This window comes from Mirounga leonina, unplaced genomic scaffold (genome assembly GCF_011800145.1).
Source record: "Mirounga leonina isolate KUSES-001 unplaced genomic scaffold, KU_Mleo_1.0 Mir_418, whole genome shotgun sequence".
Taxonomy (NCBI): Eukaryota; Metazoa; Chordata; class Mammalia; order Carnivora; family Phocidae; genus Mirounga; species Mirounga leonina.
The window spans coordinates 5,245,156-5,271,238 of record NW_023270739.1 but is presented as its reverse complement, the minus strand read 5'-3'; the positions used below and the strand labels follow the sequence as shown (position 1 = coordinate 5,271,238).

The window sequence follows — 26,083 nt, the reverse complement described above, 5'->3', positions numbered from 1 at the left end:
CGTTTGAGTGTTTTATACAAAGCATGTCACACTTATTCATAATCATTGAAAGTCTAAGCTATCCTTGATCCAACTGGCAATGTTTAGTCACAGTAATTTGCAAAACTTTGTAAACCGATGCTATGGAATGTCTCATTGGATGTTCCTCAGTTGAAAAATTCAGTTTCAAGTTTCACTTGTTTGTCGTTTTCTTAAAAAGTATTCCAACATCTCTTTTCTGCCATACTGCAGACTTAAGGAATTATCTTTTGATTTAAAAATGTGGTCATACTGTATGCTCAAAATTTGAACAAGAATAATAAATTCTGTTGTCAATTTTATTGTATGACATTTATGACTCTTACAGCGCCCCATGAAGTACAGTCTTAGCTATATCCTAGAAATTCATTCTTGTGTCTGTAACTTGCATTTTAAAAATTATGAATCTACTTCACTTCAGAGAAATAGCTTTATAAAGACCATGATTTCATCATGATTTTCACTGTAAAATTGGTTGTATCATCATGGGAAATACCACGCTGTAAACTTGAAATAGATCCAAAATGGCTGTTGGAAGACATTAACCAGACCTTTGGCACAAGGAGATACTTCAGCAGTACTGTCAGGATTTTTCCGTGTCTTTCCCAACCTTAGAATCACCCTTCTTCCATCACAAAACCTTCACAGTTTAAAAAATGTCTTCTCTTCTTCAGGATCTTCTATATCTATAGTTAAAGCTGTACTTACACCTTCCCTTTGTCTGGGTAATACGAATGTGGAAGGGGCTAGAATGTTTGCCTCACCATATAGATGGATTAGATAAGATGCCAAATACCCTAAAATGCTGCATTCATAAGGACTGATCATTGTGGGTATTGTCATATACAGCTATTACATAGGGTTGATCCATTCTTTTCTTAAAGATTCCAAATCTATGCAAGATGGCTGGGGGGAGAGTGATGGTCCAGTGACGGGAACTCGCCATCCCAGCTGGGAAGAGGAGGATGATGGAGGAGTCTGGAACACCGCCGGCTCTCAGGGAAGTGCTTCCTCCCACAACTCAGCAAGCTGGGGACAAGGAGGAAAGAAGCAAATGAAGGTAGCCCACTTTAGAAATGTTTGAGCTTGTTTCTTCATTCTTAGAAGGCAGAACTGAGAATTTTCTAATGGAAGGAGTCCCTGAGGTCCTAAATAAGGGGGAAAATACTTTCTCAAGAGCAAATAATTACTTCCTCTTTACTCCTCATCTTCCTTCCCCATGACCTTGAAACCTCGAACTACAGAGCTGTTGCTGTGAGCAAAGTGGAATTTTCAAAGACAGGAGATTTTTTTCCACTTTTAGTTTCCATATGATAATAACTCTTTGGAAGTTTTCAAGGCACACTTTATAAATGTTTTATGCTTTTGCATTCTAAAGCCAAGGAAGTCCTTAGGGTAAGTCCCCATGATATATAGAAGAGAAACCAAAGAAAGATAGCTTCTCCAGTGGTGATCAGCATGACTGGTTTTTATCCGATTAAGGAAATTCCAAAACCCAGAACCATTCTCCCAACAAAGTGAAGTGCCAGTGCGTAACCTTGCTGTAGCAACCGGCTGATTTATCTACATCCCATACCGGGTTGTGTTCTAAAGTTGTTGCTTTCTGAAGCGCCTGAGTGGTTCAGTTGGTTAAGCATCCAACCCTTGATCTCAGCATAGGTCTTGATCTCAGGGTTGTGAGTTTAAGCCCCACACTGGGCTCCACACTGGTCATGGAGCCTTCTTAATTTAAAAATAAATAAATAAAAAAAATAAAATTGTCACTTTCCTTGTCTTAGAGCAACTCAGTTTCCACTTTGATCTGCGTAATTTGATGAGAACTTTGGTTTCAATCTAGCACAAGTCTTTGAACCTGAACCACTCTCTCAGCAGAGGCGTTCTTTCCCTTCTGCAGATAAATTGATGGAAATAAAGAATGGGCAGTCATATATTTAATTTCAACATGGGAGACTTGCTGCCCTGTGAAACATTTCACAGTGAATATTGTCCTGGTTTCCAATACCAAGTACCCTCCTGGAAGGTCTTCAGTTGGCTAAGGGGGCTGTACCTTCATCCCCTTTGCTGTAGGATATTCATTTTGTGCTGAATACGGTAACTCAGTAGCCTAAGAACACAGGTAGTTCCTTTTGGAGGCATCCTGTTTAAGCAGCCAGTTACAGTTTCCCTTCTAAGGACTTCTGTTTCCTCCCCCTAGTCACAGAAGTAATTATTCAGTAAATTTCTCAGCATCTTTGTACTCTCATGTTGTCTGGCTTGCTGTGGCTTTGTTTTTGTCATTTACAAATTCCCAGTGAGACGGAATGAAAAGACAGTCGAGGGAGACTGCTGATTGACGGGAATCGAGCGAGGGAAAGGTGCTGGTCCACTCGGGTGGCCCCAAGATGTAATTGATCCAGCTCAGTGGGAATTCAGTGTTTCTGCCCCATGACTGACAATTCTGACCTTTTGTATCCAGGGCCTTCTTTTTACTGATTGTGATCAAAGGCAGATAACGTAAGATTTACCACTTTAGCCATTTTTAGGTGCACAGACAGCTCAGTAGCATTGAGTACATTCACGCTGTTATGCAGCCATCACCACATCTCGCCACAAAACTCTTTTCATCTGCAAAACTGAAACTGTTTGCGTTAAACAAAAACTACCAATTCTCCCATCCCTCCATTGAGGGCTTTCTTGACCTTAAAACCTTTAACGTTAGTGAACTTACTCACTTTCAAGAATAATAAAATTGGGGCGCCTGGGTGGCTCAGTTGGTTAAGCGACTGCCTTCGGCTCGGGTCGTGATCCTGGAGTCCCGGGATCGAGTCCCGCATTGGGCTCCCTGCTCAGCTGGGGGTCTGCTTCTCCCTCTGACCCTCTTCCCTCTTGTGCTGTCTCTCATTCTCTCTCTCAAATAAATAAATAGAATCTTTAAAAAAAAAAAAAAAGAATAATAAAATTGACATAACAAATATCATCAAAACACAGAGTTTTTATTTGTAGAATGTACAAGTGCACAAAGCCCCATCACCCCGTCCCCACCAAGGCCTCATCACAGTTCTACCTGCCTTCTCCGTAGAAGTAAAAGGGGAGCTGATTGATGTTGGGTGTCGTGTTTCAGGAAGAAACTAGGTCCTTTAAGAAACAAAAATTCAGTGGCGCCTGGGTGGCTCAGTTGGTTAGGCGTCTGCCTTCACCTCAGGTCATGATCCCAGGGTTCTGGGATCAAGCCCCGCATCGGGCTCTCCACTCAGCGGAAAGCCTGCTTCTCCCTCTCCCCCTGCCCCGTTCTTGCTCATGCTCGCTCTATCTCAAATAAATAAATAAATAAAATCTTAAAAAAAAAAAGAAAAACTCAGCGCCTGCCTGCCTTTGCAGTAAGATCAGAGATGTGTTCTGTTAGGGCCTTTTTCCCACGGGGACCCCTGTTGTTTATACTGTGAAACAAGCAGATGAAGGGTGCGTGGATGAGTCCTCATTGTATCCACACAGAGACTAATGACCAGCTTAAATAGTCTGTTTTAACAGGCTAGTGCCTATTTATTTTCCAAACAGGCACTAGCATTGAACTCTTTCTTTTCTTCTAATACAAACCGGGTTACAAGGAGATAGTAAAAGGAAAAGTACTAGCATGCAAACATTGTATTTTAGAAGATCTGATATTTCCTTCTGTTTATAAGGTAAAAACACCAGCTGACCTGGGTGCCTGGGTGGCTCAGTCGGTTAAGCGTCTTCCTTCAGCTCAGGTCATGATCCTGGGGTCCAGGGATTGAGTCCCGCACTGGACTCCCTGCTCAGTGTGGAGTCTGCTTCTCCCTTTCCCTCTGCCATTCCCCCTGCTTGTGCTCTCTCTCTCTCTCTCTCTCAAATAAATAAATAAAATCTTAAAAAAAAAAAACAGCCCAGCTGACCAATGTTTTTCCAGTTACTTCTAATTCAGTGTGACGAATAGAATAAGAATGAAAACACAGATCTAAAGCTTATTAATCTTTCAGACTAACGGATAAAATATCAAAATAACCATAGTTAAAGAGGGAAATGTGGGTTAAAAAAGGTAAACTGTTGGTTCTGCATTTTCAATCAGTACTTAAATGCAACTCAGATATGAAGTGAGAGAAAATAATTTGGTTCTGAGGTTACATATTTCATTTCTGTAGTGCTCACTGAAAGGAGGAAACAATGATTCATGGATGAATCCTCTTGCCAAACAGTTTTCAAATATGGGATTGCTGGTAAGTTTCATTTTCTTACAAGTGTAATACAGCCCAGCTTTTACTTTTAGTACAAATGCTAAGACCGCTGCCACATAGAATACAACATTACAGAGTTAGAAACTGGTTAAGCAATGTTTCTGATTTGGAGTAAGCAGTATTTATCCTCTATTCACTTATTCTTAATTAAATACTCCAATATTTAAAGCTTACGGCTTTTGAATTTGTAGTCCTTGTATCCTTTTCCTTAGGCGCTTAGAGGAAGAAAGAGCCAGGCCTTAAAACTTACATAATTTTCCCTGACTACTGCTGTACCAGTGTTAATCTTACAGTTTTGAAAACGGCAGCAAGAGCAAAATAACTAGAGAAAGTATTTGTAATTAATTATATAAGGAATTCTTGTAGGATTCCTCTTTTTTTTTTCCTTCTCTCTTGGGAACATCGTGGGGACACCCCGTCCCTGGTTGCCAAAAGACAAATAGCTTGACTTGGCTGCTCATTACCAGATTTGATGACTTGACAAGTCACGAGAAGAAGTTGTCATCATTTGGCTGACACTCGTGGAATTTGATCCTGAGCCGACTGGAACTTGAGCAGGGTTTTATTTCTCTAAGCAGCTACTTAACTATTGCCCTGTCCATAGAATTACTGAAGCTACTTCTGTGTGAAAATTGAATTTAGGAATATAGACACCCAACAGCAATCAAATTAGTCGTATCCTAAGTGATCTTGTCTTCATCCCAGTGTAAGGTTCACGTCGGAAGAATCTTGTATAGTGCCTGTAGGACGCCAGAGCTCTCATGTAAATAATGCCATTTTTTTTCTCTGATCCAGACTTTGAATTCAAACCTTTAATCCTCCCTCCCTGTTGCTGCTTTTTCAGAGTCAAACTGAAGATAATCCAGGCAGCAAAATGGATTTGTCTGTAGGTGTGTATCACTCCACTAATATGAATGGAGTATGTTGTTGTTAATGATGCCATGTTGGGTCCCTGCTCAGTTTGAGTTGGGATGGGTGCTGCTCAGCAGACATGAAGGACCATCCTAGACGCTAGGTAAGGGTTGAAAACTCCAAACAGCTGCAGGATCCAGGAAAGTCACGTAAATGAATGGTGTGCCAGGTGTAAGCAGGTGGGAGTTGGAGGCCACTGGTTAGCTGTGGGCGGCCTGTGTACCACGTAAAGGATAAAGGACTCAGCCTTGCTTGGCCCTTAGCGGTTGTTGCCCTGGAGAGTAAAGGTTCAGCCTTGTCAGAGCTTCCAGTTTTCAAGCAGGGCCAGAAATTTAGACATACATTGAGAGCCTGATATTTAAATATTGGAACCTAATTCAGATTGTTAAAAACTGTGGTGTGTGCCCGAACCCAGTGTGTCTGTGGCCCTGCCATCCTCTGCCCTCAGGTTGCTAGTCCCGTCTGCGCTGGGGTGTTGCATTATTGACGAGCACCCCCACTGCAGGTGGGGCAGACGCCATGTCAGCCCTTGGTCTGTGGGGTCATCCCCGTGACACCGTTGCTCACCTTGAGGAACTTAAAAAGAATCAAACCAGGAAGAAAGGAAAACAGTCCTGGGTCATAAGGGAAATAGCCTTTGATCTATGATATTTTAAAATCTAAGAATAACAAAAAAGTAAGCTTCCAGGGGCACTGATCATGTCAGTGTATAACAGCAAATTTCCAGAGCTGTGAAGAAAAGGAGGAATAACCATGGTACCTGGGAAATCACGAGGCCTTTTTATCCCCAGTAACTGTTTCATAGCCCCACCCATTTATCTAGCAGATGCTAAAAGGGCAAGAGACAGATTTTCTCCCTGAGCACATTTGAGTTTATGAGCAAGTGATATTCATCAAACATATCAATAACCAGTGGAAATATTTTTTTAGTCAGATTTTTACCAGGTTGGCCCTAAGTCTCTCTTTCAGTCTTCCATTGAAAACAAGCTACAACTGATAGGAGTTTTTTAAAAAGGAACAAAAGGACCCACATGTGCTCCAGGGAGGGTCCCCAGCAGCCTGAACCAACGAGATCCCTTGTGGTCTACACCCCACACCTCAGGGAAGAGAGTAGGGCTAGAACTCCTCGTCATGAGGGAGACATTGGTTCTTGAAATTTTCACTTCTTCTGTGCTCCTTTTCAGGGAGCCTTCCAGATAAAAAATTTGACGTGGACAAGCGAGCGATGAATCTCGGGGATTTTAATGATATCATGAGGAAGGATCGATCTGGGTTCCGTCCACCTAATTCCAAAGACATGGGAACCACAGATAGTGGGCCTTATTTCGAGAAGGTGAGTCGAATCCTTTGTTTAAGACCATAATTGATGCGAACCACTTTGGTTCCCATTTGTTCTTTTGGTAATCAGTTCCAGGAGGAAGCATAGAATTACTGAATTAATTAATGAGCAAAACGCAAACATCACCTGCATGTAAGTGGTGATGTAAAAACAGTCGATGTCAATAGGTGATTAGGCAGAAGCTAGAACCATCTGTCTTTAGTATGTGAGTATTGTGAACAAGGTCTGAGTGTTTAGAAATTTTATGAAGTTTGGAAGGGGGAAATGAATGGTCTGACTTTTTACAGTAGGGGAAATGCACACTCGAAACATGTAGAAGAAATTTTAGAGACAAATTTATTCTGAATTCTTTTTTCTGCTGCTATACAATGAGAAATTAAATTTGGGATCTTGTGCAAATAATCCGGATCTCCCCAGGCCTTGCCTTCTAGCTTAGTCAAGCTGGCCCAGAACTTTCTCTTTTGTTATTTCTAAGAGAGTTCCTTTGTTCTTTCTCCATTCCCCTAGTGACCTATTTTTAGTTACAGTGGTGTACTGTCCAAATTCTCAACTACCTGATTTAAAGAAGTTGTTTATACCTAGTTCTTTTTATTTTTATCATTCCTGGTGGAGGAAATAATTCCTTGATTCAGAATACTGATTTGCCATAGCCCTGGATCTTCAGAAAGCAATTAAAACCAAAAGTTTTAGATCTGGCACATTTTTGACACTATTGATGATGCTGTTCCAGGCAGCAACAGATTCCCAAGAAGCTTATTCTGGCTTCTCTTTCAGCAGCCACATAGAGTAATCAATATTAGATGCATAAAAATAAAGTGTCTGGCAATTTTTATCCTAGTGCAATGGACAGAATGTGTTACTGACTTACAGGATAAGAAAAAATCCGTATCTGAGATGACAGATGGTGTCTCTTGGACCAAGTGTGATGACTCTTATCAGATCCAAATTCCATCCTCGTTTATTGCTAATACACTCTAATTCTGTTTGTTCCTAGTGTTTCTCTCTTGTCCCTTCTTGCATTCTGTTGCTTCACTAACCAACACTCATTGTGATTGGCTAACTCCTACTACTTTTCAGCTGACTTTGCCTTTCTCCAATCAAGATGGGTGCCTTGGGGATGAGGCTCCCTGCTCTCCCTTCTCCCCTTCTCCCAGCTACAAGCTGTCTCCCTCTGGTTCCACACTACCCAACGTCAGCCTTGGAGCAATCGGCACAGGGCTCAACCCCCAAAACTTCGCTGCTAGACAAGTAAGGAGGCCTCTCAAATTTACAACTGCTTGGCTGTGGCCTCGCCTTGGCCCTGGTCTGCAGTTGATTGCATCATTTGTCTGTCTTGGGAAATTTGTTGATTACTGAATGCACAGAATGATACTAAGTATAGGCTTTAGATCTCTTAGCCCGTAGAACCCATCTCTCTTCATATTTTCTCAACATGGATTTTATTTAAATCTGTTTCTTTTGTCTTCTCATTTTTGGTCATAAGTTCACATTTAAGAAGGTAACTAAATTCTAAGTTAAGCTAAGGTCCTAAGAACTAGCTTAGGAAAATGTTAAGGAGGGTATGTAGGTACCTTATGTCATCTAATTTAGCAACAAATTTGCCATTCTTAACCTTGGATTGAATGGCAAGTGATATTTTTGAAGTCCTTTCAATTTAGTAAAACTTCTAAATAGAAAATAGCAGCAAAACTAGTAGTAGTAAATACTCGAGCGTTACAGCATCTTAAAACCTAGTGTCTTCAAGTGTAAAATACAATAATTACCCAGAGAGAGGTAATTTGATAGGGGAGAATGAAGTTTTGGGAAGACTGGATGTTTCCTAGGGGCGGGCCTTAGTCCTCCCAGGAGGGGCCATGCACCAGGAGTGAGACTGGCAGGGCAGGCCTCTGGGGCCCCCTCACCTCCGCGGGCCTGACATAGCACGGCAGGCCTCTGTCACCCCACAGCAGCTCCAGGGTAGTTCTCGAGGAGAAAACCAGGAATTTGGAGACAATTCCTCTGTGATAGTGACCCCAGTGATGATATTTTCCTAGCCACAGTTCTGTGACCAATTTACCTGTCACTGTGACTCTCACCTCAGGATGTCATGGAAGGACATTTAATTATTAATTGTATCCATTCTGTTTCCACATGCTGACTTTCACAAACAAGTGAAAAGGTATTATAAAACACCTCTCACACCATAATCCTTCAGTTGCACACAGGTCTTTCATATGCTTTCTAATTATTGCTGTAGCACATTTTAAAAATGGATCATATGATATCCATGTGTTCAGTTGGTTATCTCCGGTTTGGGAGTTATGGGTAATTTCTTGTTTTCTTTTTTTATATTTCACTGTTTTTCTTAATGTTTCCACAGAGGACATAGACATGTATAGCTTATATAAACAAAGAAGAAATAATTATATCAGTGGTTTGGGGCAGCTCTTTTTTTTTGGACTGAGGTATAGAAAATATAAAATAGTCCTCACACTCTTGATTAATGATAAATACAAACATGCCTACAGAATTGCACATTTATCAAGAGCCATTAGTATATAATTTTTAGTATAACAGACCAGCCAAAGTAGCTGGCACTGGAAGAAAAGGTCATTCCTCTTTGGTTTTTTTTTATCCTAAAAATGGAATGCTACAAAGTCCATTGTGAATCCGGTGGATACACATTTTATCTAAATATGGTCGTGGTTCTTCTACACCATTTTCATGCAGGCTTAATATAGTTCATAATTAAAAATTAAAATGTAAGACTTTTATTTTCAAGTCACAAATTTCAATCAGCTTGGTAACCTTGTTTTTAATTTATATGCCTTTCTATTTTAAACACTGTAGCTGAGGCAGCCATCACCAATAAATACTAAGACTCAGGTCATCATAAAAGCCTTATATTCAACAGTAAAGCTGTAGAAATAACCAGATAGACCGCCATTAACATACATATAAGCATTTGATGACCGTTTTCCTAATTTCTAAATACAGTCTTAAAAAAAACTATGTATGATTGCCACTAAACTTATTACTCTGCGAAATAGCTACTTCTGAGCCAAGAAAATGAGCAGCAGTGCCAGGGTTCCATATTTAAAAAGAGAGAAGGTGTTTTTTGATAGACTCCTGTTGACTCATCTATACTATTACCCATATCAGACCTATCACAGGGCTTGATACGGCTTTAGAGACACTTGATAAAGCAAACCTAAAACCTCTGGGCAGTGGGGTGGGGGTGGCATCTGTCCACTGGGAATGTGCAAATAGGGCCTGATTTTACAAAAACAAAAAAAAGGCAGATTCCTTCTGATATTTCTTACCAAAAGAGAGGTTGGAATTTAAAGCAGTTTTGGACTTTTTAAAACATGGATTCTGGCAAAGAACTTCAGCTACCAGAAACCCCACCATCCAAGGACCCAACCATGAGTAATTAGCATCTCATAACAAGGTCATTACTTTTATAGTAAAGTGTGAGAATGATCTTAGCAGAATATTCTCAGTGACACAGATGTTTCCTGTGTTCTTGAGAATGATCAGTAGGTAAGCTACCAACTCCCACGATCTTAGAAAAATTAGAGCCAAACCATGTCACCTTAGAGTGACAGTTTGATTAGTAAGACAGGGGAAGTGGAGACATTACAGCTTGTAGAATTAAAGGTCTTTTCATGTTTAAACAGTCTTTGGGGAGATTTAAAATTCATGATGGATGTTTTATTTTCTTATATGAGATATACACAGATTTTGATTGCCTTTTCTACTTTATGTTCATAGCCATTTTTATTTTCAGTGCTTTTAAGTTCATTAATTTCCCAGTAGCAGTCCCTTAATCTATTTTGAATCATTAAGCCATTGAAATATCTTCAGTGTTCTAGAACTTACGGGTGCTGTTACAGAATTCTTCTTTAAAATTACCTGAAACCCCACTATGCCAGGGAGAAGATGTGACTTCTCATCTTCTGTGACTTCAGAATACACATACTTGGTAGAAGCAGTGGTACGGCTGTCTTCACTAAAGATATTCAGTGGGATGTTGTCAAGTATATGGAATTGGTTGATAATGACGTTTGCGTCCTACAGACTAGGACTTTATTGAGTTCTGGGAATACAAAGAGGGAAGTATTAAGCTGGTGGTGGAAAGACAGAATGGAAAATTAATATGACTTGCTGATGGGTGCTATCAAAGAGTGTTTAAAGTGTTTTGAGAACATAGAGGTGGGCTCAGTTAATTTGAATGTGATATGAGGAAGAAGGTTTGGGGAAGACTTCCTTTATGAGGATGACCTCTGAGCTGGGCCCTGAAGAGGCCAAGTGGAGATGGTGTAGAAGCTGTCCTCAGACAGAGGGAACAGTGTCAAGTTCTTTGCTGAAGGGCTGTTCTCGGCTTGAAACAAGTCAGAACAGAAGGGCCGTCATCTAGCCCAGTTTCCTGTAGCTCTTTGATTAGAATAGTCTAGAAGTGCTCCAGTGAGTTGGTCCTCCAGAAATCAGGGAATTAAGCTTATTTTTAACCAGACTAATGTTCATACATTGGAATGAGAAGTTAAAGGTGAGTAATGGTTTTTTTTTGGTGTCCCTGTAATGGTTTTTCACTTTTTCCCTTTTCTGCTTCTTTTTTCTTTTTTCTTTTCTTTTCTTTCTTTTTTTTTAAATCTCACTCTTGGTTTAGATTTTCTCATCTAGCAAAGAAGGGATCAAGCAGACGCAAGACAGGGAAGGGTGTTCAGATCTGGAGTAGGGTTCTCATGGAGCTAGGCTACGATTTGGTGGCACTGATTCTATGATTGAACTAATCAATTCAGAGACATTATGTCCTAGTGGTGTTCTACACTTGCTATTATTCAGAAGAAGCCTGCATTTGTACTCAGGTGCCTTTCAAGATGGAGCTCAGATTATTGGACTTGAGAATAAATTTGGTAAATGCAATCTTTTAAAAAAAGAGAAAAGAGAGAGTAGTTGAAATAAACATTATATTGCCTATATGTTTCAATTACAAAAAAAAAATTAGTGCATTTTTTTAACATTTGACCAAATTTAACCCTTTTGGTTATAGAGTGCATCCGACTGCAGGGGTGGTGGTGCTATGTGCATGATTAGATTTGAATAATTTTCCCAGGCATTCCAAGACCAGGAACTTTTCAGTTATAAAATTCTGTGATTCCGTGGAACACAGGATATGATTCTTCTGAGGGTTAGAAAACCAGAACTGTTTCTTTTTTGCATTTTCTTACATTAACAAAAAGCCTTACTGTTGCTGTTACGTTTACAGGGTGGCAATCATGGTTTGTTTGGAAATAGCACAGCACAATCGAGAGGTATGCACACGCCAGTGCAGCCACTGAATTCTTCTCCTAATCTCCGGGCGCAAGTGCCTCCCCAGTTTATTTCCCCCCAGGTAAGCAATTTTATGTTTCCACAATTCATCAATAAAGCCTGTCCCGGTGGTTATCAGTCACCAACTGACAGGTTTTATGAGCATAAAAGGAATAATAGTTACCTAAATGTCTAAAACGTAAAAAATCTAGATCAAGATATTTATTTACTTATTTATAAAGATTTTATTTATTTGAGAAGAGAGAGAGAGAACACAAGCAGGGGGAGGGGCAGGAGGAGAAACAGGCTCCACACTGAACAGGGAGCCTGATGCGGGGCCTGATCCCAGGAGGCTGGGATCATGACCTGAGCCAAAATCAGACGCTTAGCTGACTGAGCCACCGAGGTGCCCCCAGATCAAAATTTTTAGAACAAAATGTCAAACTCATTTCTTTATTGTATCATACATACAAAGATGTTTTTGCATGAAAAGCGTTATGATTACATTCCTTTTAGACGTCTCTATATTTTTCTAATACTGCATTGATTGTTTTAATTGCATGTAAATGAAACTACTTTATAAATCCTGATGTGTCAACATTCTGAAGTTGGTTGCCCTTGAGGATTTACCTGCAGATAAACAGGAGAAGAGCCAGGCTCTGGGTTACTCTGAGAAGTTTTGAGGAGATAGATTCTGAAATACTGACTAGGTGCTCTGGGAGGGGGGATTTAGAATGAAGTGGCAGAGACTTACTCTTGCAGCAGCTCTGTGTTGTGGGGTAAAGTCTTTCGGGAAACCTTTTAGGTCCGTTTCTTGGTAGGAGATGTGCAGTGAGTTGTTTGCAGGGTACACGGGAGAGATTTGTGCCACAAACTGTCCCTTATACCTCTTTGTGAGAAAATGGATCTGAGGAGCAATATAAAAGCTGAGGAGCCCATGTAAGGATTCAGTGTGTGACTTAGTCTCCGTAGACTGTTACTTCAGTGAATCAAGATAAAGAGCCATGAGTCTGTCCCGTCCTATAAAAGGGGGTGGGACACTTACTAGGTCCAACCAACAGGTTGTAAAGGGTCAGGTTTTGTTGCTGTTTCGTTTTTGAAATATAAGACATAGGCTTAAAATATTTATTTGGAACCATATCCTATAGATTTCAAATTCTGTGTTTGACATTGAGTCCATAACTATCGTAGTAGGGGAGAAAATGTTCGTCGCCCCACCCTCTCGTCTCCCATGGTCCTGCACCGGGGGTGTGGGGGTCCTCTTGGTGTCTCTCCTTCCTTGCCCCTCTCTCTAAGTTCCAGTCGTCCCCCGGGCAGTCTGTCCTGTAGACAGAGCTGCTGCCAACTTCCCCAGCACTCCAGTCACTGCATCTTCTTAACTCCCAGAGCACCCTCCAACATGCCTGGGGTCAGGCCACAGTCCTGTGGTTATCAGATGTCTGCAGTGTGCCTGGTGGTGCAGTTGGCCTTGCACAGATGAAGAAACTGCCGTCTCCTATCATACCCTCCTGGAGTTGGTGGGGATGATGGCAGAGTACTCAGCAAATAGGCAGCATGATAAATTTACATAGAAATGTCTTAACACAGGGGCGCCTGGGTGGCTCAGTTGTTAAGCGTCTGCCTTCGGCTCAGGTCATGATCCCAGGGTCCTGGGATCGAGCCCCGCATTGGGCTCCCTGCTCCGTGGGAAGCCTGCTTCTCCCTCTCCCACTCCCCCTGCTTGTGTTCCCTCTCTCGATATGTCTCTGTCAAAAAAAAAAGAAAAGAAATGTCTAACACAGTTTGGGAGCTGGGCAAGGCCTCGCACTAGGAATGACATTTAAGCTGGGTCTTGAGGGATGAGTCAAGAGTTTGCTGAGTACGGCTGGGTTAAAGCTGCCTTCTAAGCAGCAGGAGCAGCTTGGATAAGGAGCAGTAATATCTGGAAGAACATGGTATGTTTGGGACAATGCAAGTGATTTGAATAATTAGTTTGAGTTTGTTGAAGCATATAGATGTTGTCTAGAGTGGCATAGGAAAAAACTAGTCAGGAAGTTCGGCACCAGTTTTGGAAAAGCTTTGTTTGCCTTGCTAAGGAGTTTGGACTTTGGACTTTGTCCCTTGTAACTGTTATCTGGGTTGCTACTTAAAAATACAGTTCCCAGGACTCCCCCAATCTACTGAGACAGAATCTTGGGAGTTAGGGCCTAGTCACCCCCTGGTGATTTTTATCTGCACCCTAAAGTTTAGCTGCTGCTGCCGTAGATACTGTAGTATTGGGCAAGATTTTTCAGCTGAGTGGCAATGCAGGAAAACTTATGTTTTAGAAAAATAACATTGACAGAAATGTAGAGGACATGTTTGAATAGCAGACTTACTAGAGCAAAGGAGTCCAGGGAAGGTGGTGGCAGTGAGAATTAAGACAGTATGAAGATCACAGATGACCTTCGTGTTGTGGAATATCGTGGTCTGTTCTCCAGTCTCTTCTTACCATATCAGCAGCATCTGACATAGATGGTCACGCCCTCCCTTCTGAAACTTTTCATTCATTTGGCTTTTGGACACCTTGTACAGTGGTTCTCCACCTGCCTTTCTTTGTCCATCTCCTCTACGAGCTTCTCCTTACCTCCCCAACATTTACCATCAGAGAGCCCCAGTCTGACTTCTTGACCCTCTTCCTCTTCTCACCATCTACGGCCGCTGCTGGGTGATTTTGCCCAGTGAATGGCTCTAAATATTGACAGTCGCAAGACTGTGTCTTCAGCCCAGATCTATCTTCTCAATTCCATAGACTTCTGGGCATTTCTATTAGGATGCCTTACAGGCACTTCAAGTCAACATGTCCAAAACAGAGCTTGTGATTCCATCCCATACTCCCTTCTAAAACATCCTCTTCCTCCAAGTAAATGGCACTCCCATCCTGCAGGTGCTCAGGCCACAGACCTCAGAGCTAGTTGGGGGGTCCTCTCAGCTCACGTTCCATCAACAAATTCCCCTCAGAACTCTGTTCTGAACCTATTTCCTACCACCTCTGCTAGCATGACCCATGGCAGGCGACCACTGTTTCTCTCCCAGAAGTGGCCTCCCGACTGGTCCTGCCCTGCTTTCTTCAGCACCTGCCTGCCTCCGGTGTCTTCTCCACCCAGCATTCTGACGATCCTCTAAAACCACAGTCCAGGGTGGCCCTCAGCCACCTGAGCACTTGAAACGTGACCAGTCGGGTGGAAGAACTGAAATTTTAATTTTAATTGATTTAAACCTAAATCGCCACACCTGGTTGGTGGCTACCGAACGAATAGATGGGAAGCTTTTCTAGCATCACAGAAAGTTAAGGGTAAACCATGTTACCGCTTTGTCCTCTCGTGGCTCCCTCTCTCACTGAGGATACAAAGCCAGCTCTTTACTGTGGGCTTTGATGCTCTTGGTGACCTCCCCACCCCAGACACCTACCACTCTCCCTCCTGTTAGTTCTGGCCTCGCCAGTCAACTTGCCCTAGGGCACCAAGCGTGCTTGGACCGCTGTTCTCAAAGGTTGCCCCCGGGCTCCATCCGTCCTTCCTTCAGACGTCTGCTGCCGTGGTGCTTTCTCAGAGAGGCTCTCCCAGGCCGGGCTACGTACAGTACGGTTGCTCTCCTCACCCCCAGGTGTGTGCTGAGCTTCACAGTGGCCGAGTCTGTGTCTGCTCTGTTCACTGCTGGATCCTGAACATCTACAGCTGCACAGGGCACGTATTTTGAGTAAATCTCTGTCAAGTCATGGGAAGATACATTTCAGAATGATTTAGTAAGTGGAATTGTTAGGGAAAGCGTAGTTAACTTAGTCTAAGAGACCTCAGGCTGCCAATCCCTTTATGACCAAAGCATCTGATCTGTGTGGAAAAGAAAAGTATTTGTGTTGTACATTTTTGAGATTTGTTTATTTAAAAAACGTGGTTAACGTTTATTTGATGCATAATGGGGGCAGAATATTAAACAATGGAAACCTCAGTTTTTTCCCTCACATTTCCAAATTTTAAAAAAGCAGTTGGGTAGCTCTTTTTTTTTTTTTTTGAGATTTATTTATTTGACAGAGAGAGACACAGGGGGAGTGGGAGAGGGAGAAGCAGGCTTCCCGCGGAGCAGGGAGCCCGATGCGGGGGCTCGATCCCAGGGCCCGAGGATCATGACCTGAGCCAAAGGCAGATGCTTAATGACTGAGCCACCCGGGCGCTACCCCCCCCCCTTTTTTAAGACAATATAATAACCACACTGAAAGTTTGGATAACGGAAAAAAAAAATTCTTCCAGGAACCCCCAACCCAGATGCAGTGACAGGGATTATTTTTACAAAATCCCCTGTTCAGACCGTTCATGTACAGGCATGCTTTTCACATAATGACATTCGTGGTCACTATATCCTGCTGTTTCTGTTAACTTTGGGTCATACCTAGTATTTGCCCTGTTACAACATAGTCTTCCTGTCGATCACTCTTAACGAAGAAGGCATAATGTTCCATCAGGTAGATTTACTTTGATTTCCTGAAACATTCTCTTCCCCATTACTGGATATTAAATTGTTTCTAATTTTTCACTGTTATAAATAATGCAGTAGAGAAACCCTTATCCATAGATCTCTTTTTTAAAACATCTTGTTTGTTTGTTTGAGAGAGAGAGAGAAAGCAGGCATAGGAGCAGGGGGGAGGGGCAGAGGGAGAGGGAGAGCAGGCTTCCCACTGAACAGAGAGCCTGATGCAGAACTGGATCCCAGGACCCCAAGATCATGACCTGAGCTGAAGGCAAATGCTTAACCAACTGAGCCACCCGGGCGCCCCACTCATAGATCTTGTATGCCATCTTACACATCGATCTGTGCCCACATTATTTCCAAATTTAGTTGCCCAGAATGAAATTTATGGGTCAAAAGACATGAACACCTAATTTTTTTGATAAGTAATATCACATTGAAGCTCATCTTTAAGATTTGCTACAGATGTTACAGGTCTTGGGTTTCTACCTTGCCTTTTTCCTCCTGTTACTCAAATATTCAGAAAGTAACATATTCTACCAGGCTTTTGTGTTGCTTTAAATTGCTGTCATTTTGCACCTGCAGTGCTTCGTTAAATGCCATATTGACTCCAGCTAGATCTTCCTTTTCTCCAGCCCAGCTGGAGATTGAAGGGCTTTTAAGCCAGAGTAATTAACTCCCTGCTACGGGAATGTGCAAACCTGCACTTTAATTACTCTGCAACCCAGGCATGAATAGCCATTTGCCAGGAGCCTAGTGTTGCTTCTCTCTGGTCCTTTTGTATTCATTGGAGAAGGACAGTGCATGTGTAGTCTGGGGAAGCGAAACGTTGGGCAAAGCTAGACAGGAAGTCCTCAAGGGTAACCTTTCTAGTCTTTATGACTGTCAATTTATGGCACATAGAAGATGCTGGCATCCAAATTAAATTTAAAGAATAAAACAAGCATTTTTTTATAGTATTTCCGTATCTATCTTTACACAGTATAGTTTGATTTTGCCCTTTTTTTGCACTTTATGTAACAAAAACATGCAGTATGTAGCCTTCTCTGACTTTTTTCACTTGACAGTGTTTCTAAGATTTCCCCATGTTGATTTGGGCAGTTGTGGTTCATATAGTATTCTGTTACATGAATATACCATCGGTTATTTATCTCTTCCACTACCAGTAGACATTTGGGTAGTTTCCAGATTTCTGCTATTATGAGCAGTGCTGCTATGAATATTCCTATATTTGTCTCCTAGGATGAATTTGTTTCCTAGGGTACTGCTGGATCATATGCATGTTTTACTTTGAATGGTGGTTTCTTCAGCTAATTTCAAGGGATAGGAATATTGGAGGTGGGTGGGAAGCATGGCTCTTGGCAAAGGATGGCATACGTTCTCAAGACTGAAGAGAAGAAATCAAGAGACTAGCTGATTTGTTCAGTAGAGCTTTTAAAACTGAACGGAGAAGTGGGAAGAAAAGAAGGCTCAGACAATGGCTATTTATTTCGGAGGCCAGCAGACTGGAAAACAAAATAAGCAGAGTAGATTTCCCATGAACCACAGAGTCCTTTCCCTTTGGAAAGGAAATTAGAAACAATGCTGATGGCCTAGAAGCAGGACTGTCCCATAGAAATATAGCACAGACCACGTAATGGAACATAAAAGGTTTTGGTGGCCACATTTAAAAAGAGAGAAAGAAACAGGTTAATATATATTCTTTAATCCAGTAGATCTAAATTATCATTCAACCTGTAATCAATACTTAAAGATTATTATTGAAATTTTTACTTTTTTTTTTTTTTAATACCAAGTCCCTCGTCGCGGCCATAAAACTGGTGCAGAGGCACCATGCACAGGAGTGGTGTGCTCACTCTGAGCTCACATCTGCTAGGCCTCCAACTGTTAACGTAGAAAATCAAACAAGTGTTCTCATTGGTTGGCAACCCTCAGCATCTCTTAGAGAGTAGAGAGGAAACATCTGGGAGGACTGTTACTTTAACCCAAAATATTTCCCAAAATGACAGCATTGGTAGGTTAAGTGAAAGTGGCTGAGATCTTGAAAGAAAATGAGTTGGTGGGCGCCTGGGTGGCTCAGTCGTTAAGCGTCTGCCTTCAGCTCAGGTCATGATCCCAGGGTCCTGGGATCGAGCCCCGCATCGGGCTCCCTGCTCCGCAGGAAGCCTGCTTCTCCCTCTCCCACTCCCCCTGCTTGTGTTCCCTCTCTCGCTGTGTCTCTCTCTGTCAAATAAATAAATAAAATCTTAAAAAAAAAAAAAAAAAAAAGAAAACGTGTTGGTGAGCCCCGTACAAGAAACTTGAACTTAGATGTTTCTAGACTAGAAAGTATCAAAGGAAAGGTAGGCAGGTATTCTTGAGACTGTGGCAGAGATGGTGACTCAGAAGCATTAATTTAACTGACTGTTATGCTAAAGAAAGATACAGTGGGAAGACCCAGTGGGTCTTGTGATGAAAGCTTTCTGATGACTCAGATTTTAAGGGGGTATTTTCAAAAGATGGAAAGTAAGGGTAGCAAGCAAGGATGAATATGTGTAAGAGTTGTGTTGTGGAATTGCAACATAAAATAAACAGACTTGCAAAAGAACAGGCAGATTGAAAGAGCCTTCAGAGTTTGGTTTGGTGCAGTTCCAGTTACTGGGAAAAGAATCTCTGCTTTGGACTACTTGTGTTTGCATTAAATGATTAAATAGAAATTAAGTTAAATTAAGTGAAAATAAAATTTTTACTGCTTTTGTCTTCTCCATTAAGAACAAAGATGTTCGGGCGCCTGGGTGGCTCAGTCAGTTGGGCATCTGCCTTCGGCTCAGGTCATGATCCCAGGGTCCTGGGATCAAGTCCTGTATCGGGCTCCCTGCTCAGCGGGGAGTCTGCTTCTCCCTCTGCCTGCCACTCCCCCTGCTTCTGCTCTCTCTGTGTCAAGTGAATAAATAAAATCTTTAAAAAAAAAAAAAAAAAAAGAACGAAGATGTTCAAAAGGGTTGAGACAAATTAAATCCTACAACAGAGAAAGAATTTGTGAAAAGAATTGCCGAGCCCTTCTGTGATCTTTGAGGAAGTCTGGGGATCTTCAAGGGGAGTTTAATAATGACAACTCCTCTTTCTTACACAAATCATGAATTTTTAAGATGAAGGCATGTGGGGTCAAAATATCCCCTTTACTACTGAGAAAGCTGATCTTGGAGAATGTGAGCTTCCTAATACTGAATTACAAACTTAGCCAGCAGTAACTGGAATGGGGCAACCCTCCCTATAGGTTTGCTGCCAAAAAGAAAGGGCAGGAGGCCTGGAGTGTTATGAGCAAGGTGGGCACCAACAAGGAAGTGAGGAGAATGGGGAAGTTTTTTAAATAATTTTTGAAACAATAAGGGAAGTGGCTTAGACTGATGAACTTGGTGCCAATTCTAGGCAAGATTCTAGACTAGATATCAAAAATACGGCTTTTTGAGCACCTGTGATAAGAAATCATGAATCATAAATTTGCTAACAAGTCTTAACTGATTTTCTTTATTAATTAGTTAAAAAATCTTGGATTATAAGAATGATACAGTTGTCGAAATCTCTATTTTGACAAGCCATTTGACAAGCTGTCTCTTTGTTTTAGACAAGATGTATAAATATAAGTTAAATGCTAGAACAGTTGTGTGGATTAGTAAACGATGGACTATTGCCAGCCCAATCACTTTCGGTTGGAAAGAAGTTTTTACTGACATGCTACTAGATTATCCTCAAGCTCTGTCAAGTTCAAGATTCCCATCAATGACCAGATAGGGAAACACAAACTGGGACTAAGTAGAATAATAGGTTAAAAAAGAATTTGGTGGAATGACTGTTAATAAGTTAACATATAATATTCATGGGGTACCTGGCTGGCTTATTAGGTGACGCATGCAACTCTTGATCTCAGGGTAATGAGTTCCAGCCCCAAAATGGGTGTAGAGATTACTTGAAAAAAAATTTTAGGCACTTGAGTGGCTCAGTCGATTAAGCATCTGCCTTCAGCTCAGGTCATGATCCCAGAGTCCCGGGATTGAGCCCTACATTGGGCTCCCTGCTCAGCAGAGAGCCTACTTCTCCCTCTCCTTCTGCTGCTCCCCCTGCTTATGCTCTCTCACTCTCTCTCTGTGTCAAATAAATAAATAAAATCTTAAAAAAACAACAACAACAACAATTTAAATCTGGGGCGCCTGGATGGCTCAGTCATTTAAGTGCCCAGCTCTTGATTTCGTCTCAGGTCATGATCTCAGGGTTGTGAGATCAAGCCCCAAGTCAGGCTCTGTGCTGGGCTTGGAGGCTGCTTAAGATTCTCTCTCTCCGGGACACCTGGGTGGCTCAGTTGGTTAAGAGTCTGTCTTCAGCTCAGGTCACGATCCCAGGGTCCTGGGATAGAGTCCCGTATCAGGCTCCTTGCTCAGCGGGGAGCCTGCTTCTCCTTCTGCCTGCTGGTCCCCCTGCTTGTGCTCTTTCTATCTCTCTCGATCTCTGACAAATAAATAAATTAAGTCTTAAAAAAAAAATTCTCTCCTTCCCCCCTCCTCCTTGCTCTTGCTTGCTCTCCCCCCCCCCAAAAAAATTAACTCTTTTTAAAAATTAAATATTAAAAAAAATAAAATAGGAGTGCCTGGGTGGCTCAAGTTGGTTAAGCGGCTGCCTTCGGCTCGGGTCATGATCCCGGGGTACTGGGATCGAGCCCCGCATCGGGCTCCCTGCTCAGCGGAGAGCCTGCTTCTCCTTCTCCCTCTGCCTGCAGCTCTGCCTGCTGGTGCTCTCTCTCTATCTCTCTGTCAAATAAATAAATAAAATCTTAAAAAATAAATAAATAAATAAATAAATAAATAAAAATATAATATTCATTTATTTAATAGATATTTATCAAGCATCTACTATGTGCTGTGCACATAAAGATCCTAAGGTCAAATCGTAAGTTAATACAACTCAACCCAGCTGCTTAAATATTACATAGGAGAACAAAACTTATTTTAAAATATTGTAGATTTTAATTGAAAGTAAGCTTAGTGTGTGAGTTGGGAGTTAGGATGCGTTCATCAGAGAAACTGAGATCTCAGGCATTGTTAGTAAAAGTCTGGCTTTTAACAGAATGGTTAGTGATGGCCAGGTCTACTTGGTACTCGACCACTCTAGAAAATGGCTTTCTGTCCTGGGCTCTGCATTGAGAAATTGGATGAGATACGCGTGAAAGAACTGATCATGTTTAGGCTGAAGATGAGACACAAAGAACTGTAATTGTCTCTAGACATTTGAAGAGCTGTCCCTGTGGAATAACATGAGCGTTTATGAAGTGCATTTCTAAGCCTTTGATGTGGATTACATAACATCCTCAATCACTAAAGTTAGGGAAATGAGGCTCAGAAGGGCTAGTAAGTAGCTTGCCCCGAGTCACACACCTTAGAAGTGGCAGCCCACGCAGTCTGCCTCCAGCACTACACACTTGACCAGTGTGCGACCTGCCACCCATGGAAGATTACGTTTGTTCTCCGCGGTACCAGCTGGTTCAGTGGGTTCGGAGAATGAAAGTGCAGGGAAACTCACTTCAGCTCAGTGAAAACATCTTAGACCAGCAGTCCGAAGGTGGGAGGGAGTCTTTTCTCTGTCCCTGAAGGTTCTGCAGCCTAGCCTAGCTCGCTCCTGAAAACCGTGGAGAAGGAATGGGTTGAGTCATTTGACCTTTTAGGCTCCTTTGCTCTGCCTCTCTTGGACTCCCGAGTGTTTGGTATGAGAAGTCATGAATTGAAACTCCAGTGTCTCTTATTTACAGGCATGTGGGGCCAAAATATCCCCTTTACTACTGAGAAAGTTGATCTTTCTTTTTTGTACAACAGAAATACTTTGTTTTAGGCTTTATTATTTTTATGAAGTTTGATATATTTTGTTTCCATTTCCAGTAACAGTTTCTCAGGCAAGAGTCATATTGTCATTAAAACTTTTTGTCTTGCAGAAGTCTTCCTGATTTTAAATTCATAATTTTTATTGCAGAAAAATTAGAAAGCCTAGGAAGAGAATTTAAAAGCTCCTTTTCTAAAAAAGATTTTGTCTTGGGCGACTAGGCTCAGTTGTTTAAGCATCTGCCTTCTGCTCAGGTCATGATCCCGGGATCAAGCCCCACATTGGGCTCCCTGCTCAGTGGGGAATCTGTTTCTCCCTCTCCCTCTGCCTGCCACCCCCCGCCCCGCTTGTGCTCTTTTTGTCAAATAAATAAATAAAATCTTTAAAAAATGTTTTTAAATAAACTAAAAAGATTTTATCTTTAGGTAATCTCTACTCCCAACATGGGGCTCGAACTTACAACCCCCAAGATCAGGATTTGCACGCTCCACCGATTGAGCCAGGCAGGTGCCCCTAAAAGCTCTTATAATCTCGCCGCTCAGAGATAACCATTGTTAACACTTCAGTGTATTTCTCCTGATCATTTAATATTTTTCACAAATATTTTTCAAGGAAAACCATTGATGCTTGCTTTAGACCTATTAAGACCTTTTTACAGAAAAAAAAATGTTTCGTTTTGGTAAGTTCTGAAAAATGCATCTTTTTTTTCTTGCTAGGTTTCTGCCTCAATGCTCAAGCAGTTTCCCAACAGTGGCCTGAATCCAGGTCTTTTCAATGTGGGGCCCCAGTTATCTCCTCAACAAATTGCCATGCTGAGCCAGCTTCCACAAATTCCCCAGTTTCAGTTGGTGAGTAGCAGATTTTCCCCCTTAGCTAAAAAAAAAAAAACAGGTTATTTGCTTTTTTTTCCCCTTTAACTTCGATTTGCTTCGTTTTATGCATGCTTAAGGGTTAATGTCTCAGCTCCACTCGAGGTAAATGTGACCAGCGGACCAGGACCTGGGTAGTACTTCCCTCCTAGGTGCTTGATTCCGCCGCCGCACTCGGGCGCACGACCCACGAGGGTCTCAGTAAGTCCACTTAGGAGCCGGTGCCCCCCTGTGTTGTAGGCGTGTCAGCTTCTCCTGCAGCAGCAGCAGCAGCAGCAGTTGCTGCAGAACCAGAGGAAGCTCTCACAGGCCGTGCGCCAGCAGCAGGAGCAGCAGGTACGGGGGGTCCCCCTAGCGCTCTGTGTGAGGACTGCAGGGCTGCGCCTGCGAGAGCAAAACGCCAGCCACAGGCAGTCTCTCCGGGGAGGCTCGGGGCGTTGGCTCACCAAGTGTCCGTCTTCCCTCCGGGTCCCCCTGGCTCTGGACTCCTGGCCTCCAGCTGGCTCGGATGGTGAGCGCCCTGCAGCAGCAGCAGCAGCAAAGGCAGCCTGGCTTGAAGCACTCGCCCTCCCATCCCGTCGGGCCCAAGCCCCATCTGGACAACATGGTACCCAGCGCTCTGAATGTGGGGCTCCCAGACCTTCAGACCAAAGCGCCAATACCTGGATATGGCTCTGGTAAGTGGCCAGTAGTGAAGATCACCTTTAAAAAAAATGCGCCGGTCGTGTGCTGAGCCTCCGGTAGAGATGGGTCCTACGTGACCCCCTGTTTGCACAGCAACCACACGAGAGGGAGAAGTATTCTCATCCCTGTCTTACAGCTGATATCCTAGCGTCTTGGCAGTTTTCCAAAGCCGACCACACAATTAGGAAATCGCAGAGCTATGCCTCTGACTTCTCTGGGTCCAGGGGAGACTTTTACTATTTGGCAATGGCAACCTGCTCTTCTGCCACCGGGAATTTTTAAAAACCAGTTAAAACAGGGCGCCTGGGCGGCTCAGTCGGTTAAGCGTCTGCCTTCGGCTCAGGTGATCCCAGAGTCCTGGGATCGAGCCCCGCATCGGGCTCCCTGCTTAGTGGGGAGCCTGCTTCTCCTTCTCCCTCTGCCACTCCCCCTGCTTGTGCTCTCTGGCTCGCTCTCTCTGTCAAATAAATAAATAAAATCTTTTAAAAAAAAGAAAAAGCCAGTTAAAACGTTTGTACATGCTGTGAGTGCCACACGCGTCTGAGGTTATAATCTGTTAAAATAATGTACAAGCTGAGGTGTTTAGCTCTACTGATAGAATTTCCTTCTTGTGGAAAAATGGAGAACTAAAATGAAGCTGATGAGGCAAACTGATAAAATTCTTCTGATATTAATATTTCATTTGATTTAAATAGAATTAGCACAAGTAAGGTTATACCTTTGACATTCATCAAGAATTTGTTGGCAGGCAAATGGTAGCTCTTTCAGAACGGGGGAACATGTTGTAAGCAGAATCCAATCAGTGAGGCAACAGTGACTTAAAAATAAAATGTAAAAATTAAAAAGGTACCACACACCACAGTGGGTTTCTTTGCAGAGTGACAAAATTCAGGTTTTATTTTGGTAAAGAAGATACTGTTCTGTGCAAACTCAAAAATAAGAGTTGGGGAGACCTGAAACCCATGCTCCTATGAAACAAAGTGACCCTGGACACATAGCCCTGTTCTCTGCTCTAGTTCTGTGGGGTGCCACTTCCTGCTGGGGTGTCCACATGCAGAGAGGAACAGAGACTTCCAAGGATGCCTTGATTCTGATCCTGAATAGTTTTCCTGAGAACTGACTTAAATTCAAAATAACCTTTCTTCCACTTGACATAAAAGAAGAGCAAACTCTCCACCAGCTCCTGTCTTACTAGGGCATACCCATCTTGGGTGTAGAAATCCCGGGTGCTGAGCAAGGGGGAAGCCTCCCATAATGACTAATGAAGGTGTCATTAACTCTGTATTTCCAGGCTTCACCTCCTTAATCATGTTTTCTGTTAAGGATGAAACTTGTCATAAGAACTTGGGTATTTTGGTATGTGTCCAGTTATTGTGAATTTAGATGCCGTCTATGAGAATAAAGCAGGGCAGCTTTGCTTCTTCCATCCCCTTTTGTTAGAGAGTTCATGGTTCTCAAAGTAGAGTCTAGTCATACAAAGCAAAGTGAACATCTGGAAGCCCCGGGCGGCTTTTCCACATGTTTAAATGCACAGTTCTTTTTAGCTCTTTTCTGTACTCATCCCCTAGGGGCATGTCTTAGGTGGAAAGAAAAGTATCTTCAAACAACTTGAGCAACATAGGTTAGTGACACAGACACTGTTAAATACACATTTTTTTCCACAATTTATCAGATAAAACTTGTGAATAGACCTTTTATGTGCTTTTCTTTAGGCTGGGTGTGCATTAGTCAATTGGTTGTTAAAAACCTAACATCATGATGTAATTGTTCCAGAGACAGTTCTTACAACGTCTGTAATATTTTCTGCCTTTTCTTAAAAAGTAGAATTACAGGGGTGTGGCGGGGGGGGGAGTGAAATTATATGCTAGCTGTGAATCTGTTTTTAGCAGCATACCTTCTCATTTATCAAATATATAGAAAAATTTGATCATAGTGTCTTATTAGATTAGTGGTGTTATTTGTGATTATTGTACTGGAGGTATAACTTTCCATGATGGCTGAAGGATCAGAGTTCTGTATACATACATACATTTACTGAGGAAATGGCATGGTTTTTTTTTTTATCATACTCTTGTTTCAAAGTAACTTACACATTTAACTATGCACTACAGTCCAAATTAAGTAAGGAGAAAAACATATTGACTCGCTAATTTATTTCCATTTGGTAACTTATGAATAAATTTTATTAGGTCTTTATCATATTAATTGTGATCTGACCACTTACAGATCGATCTGCCTTATAAGATGCACTTTGCAATTTATTTCACAGTTAAAAATGTCCTTAATTCCTTAATATTATGACATTTATTTGAGTTGAAAAATACATTTTGGGATTGAAAGTAAATCCGATTTGGCTGCCTGTTTTGAATAAACTACAGCTATAAGATTTTGCTGAAAATATATTTAATGCATAC

The 26,083-nt window shown here is 42.0% G+C and overlaps 1 protein-coding gene across 2 annotated transcripts in view; it reads left to right on the top strand.

Annotated features, from left to right (window-relative positions):
- The window catches only part of TNRC6B (trinucleotide repeat containing adaptor 6B), a 244,520-nt gene that overhangs the window by 201,880 nt on the left and 16,557 nt on the right, over nt 1-26,083 (top strand). For both annotated transcript variants that reach the window (XM_034987461.1, XM_034987462.1), the window contains 8 exons: nt 903-1,078; nt 4,155-4,229; nt 5,092-5,137; nt 6,344-6,492; nt 11,747-11,872; nt 22,833-22,964; nt 23,226-23,321; nt 23,485-23,662. In XM_034987461.1, coding sequence (XP_034843352.1) covers nt 903-1,078; nt 4,155-4,229; nt 5,092-5,137; nt 6,344-6,492; nt 11,747-11,872; nt 22,833-22,964; nt 23,226-23,321; nt 23,485-23,662 — 978 coding nt within the window. The remainder of the gene's footprint in view (nt 1-902; nt 1,079-4,154; nt 4,230-5,091; nt 5,138-6,343; nt 6,493-11,746; nt 11,873-22,832; nt 22,965-23,225; nt 23,322-23,484; nt 23,663-26,083) is intronic.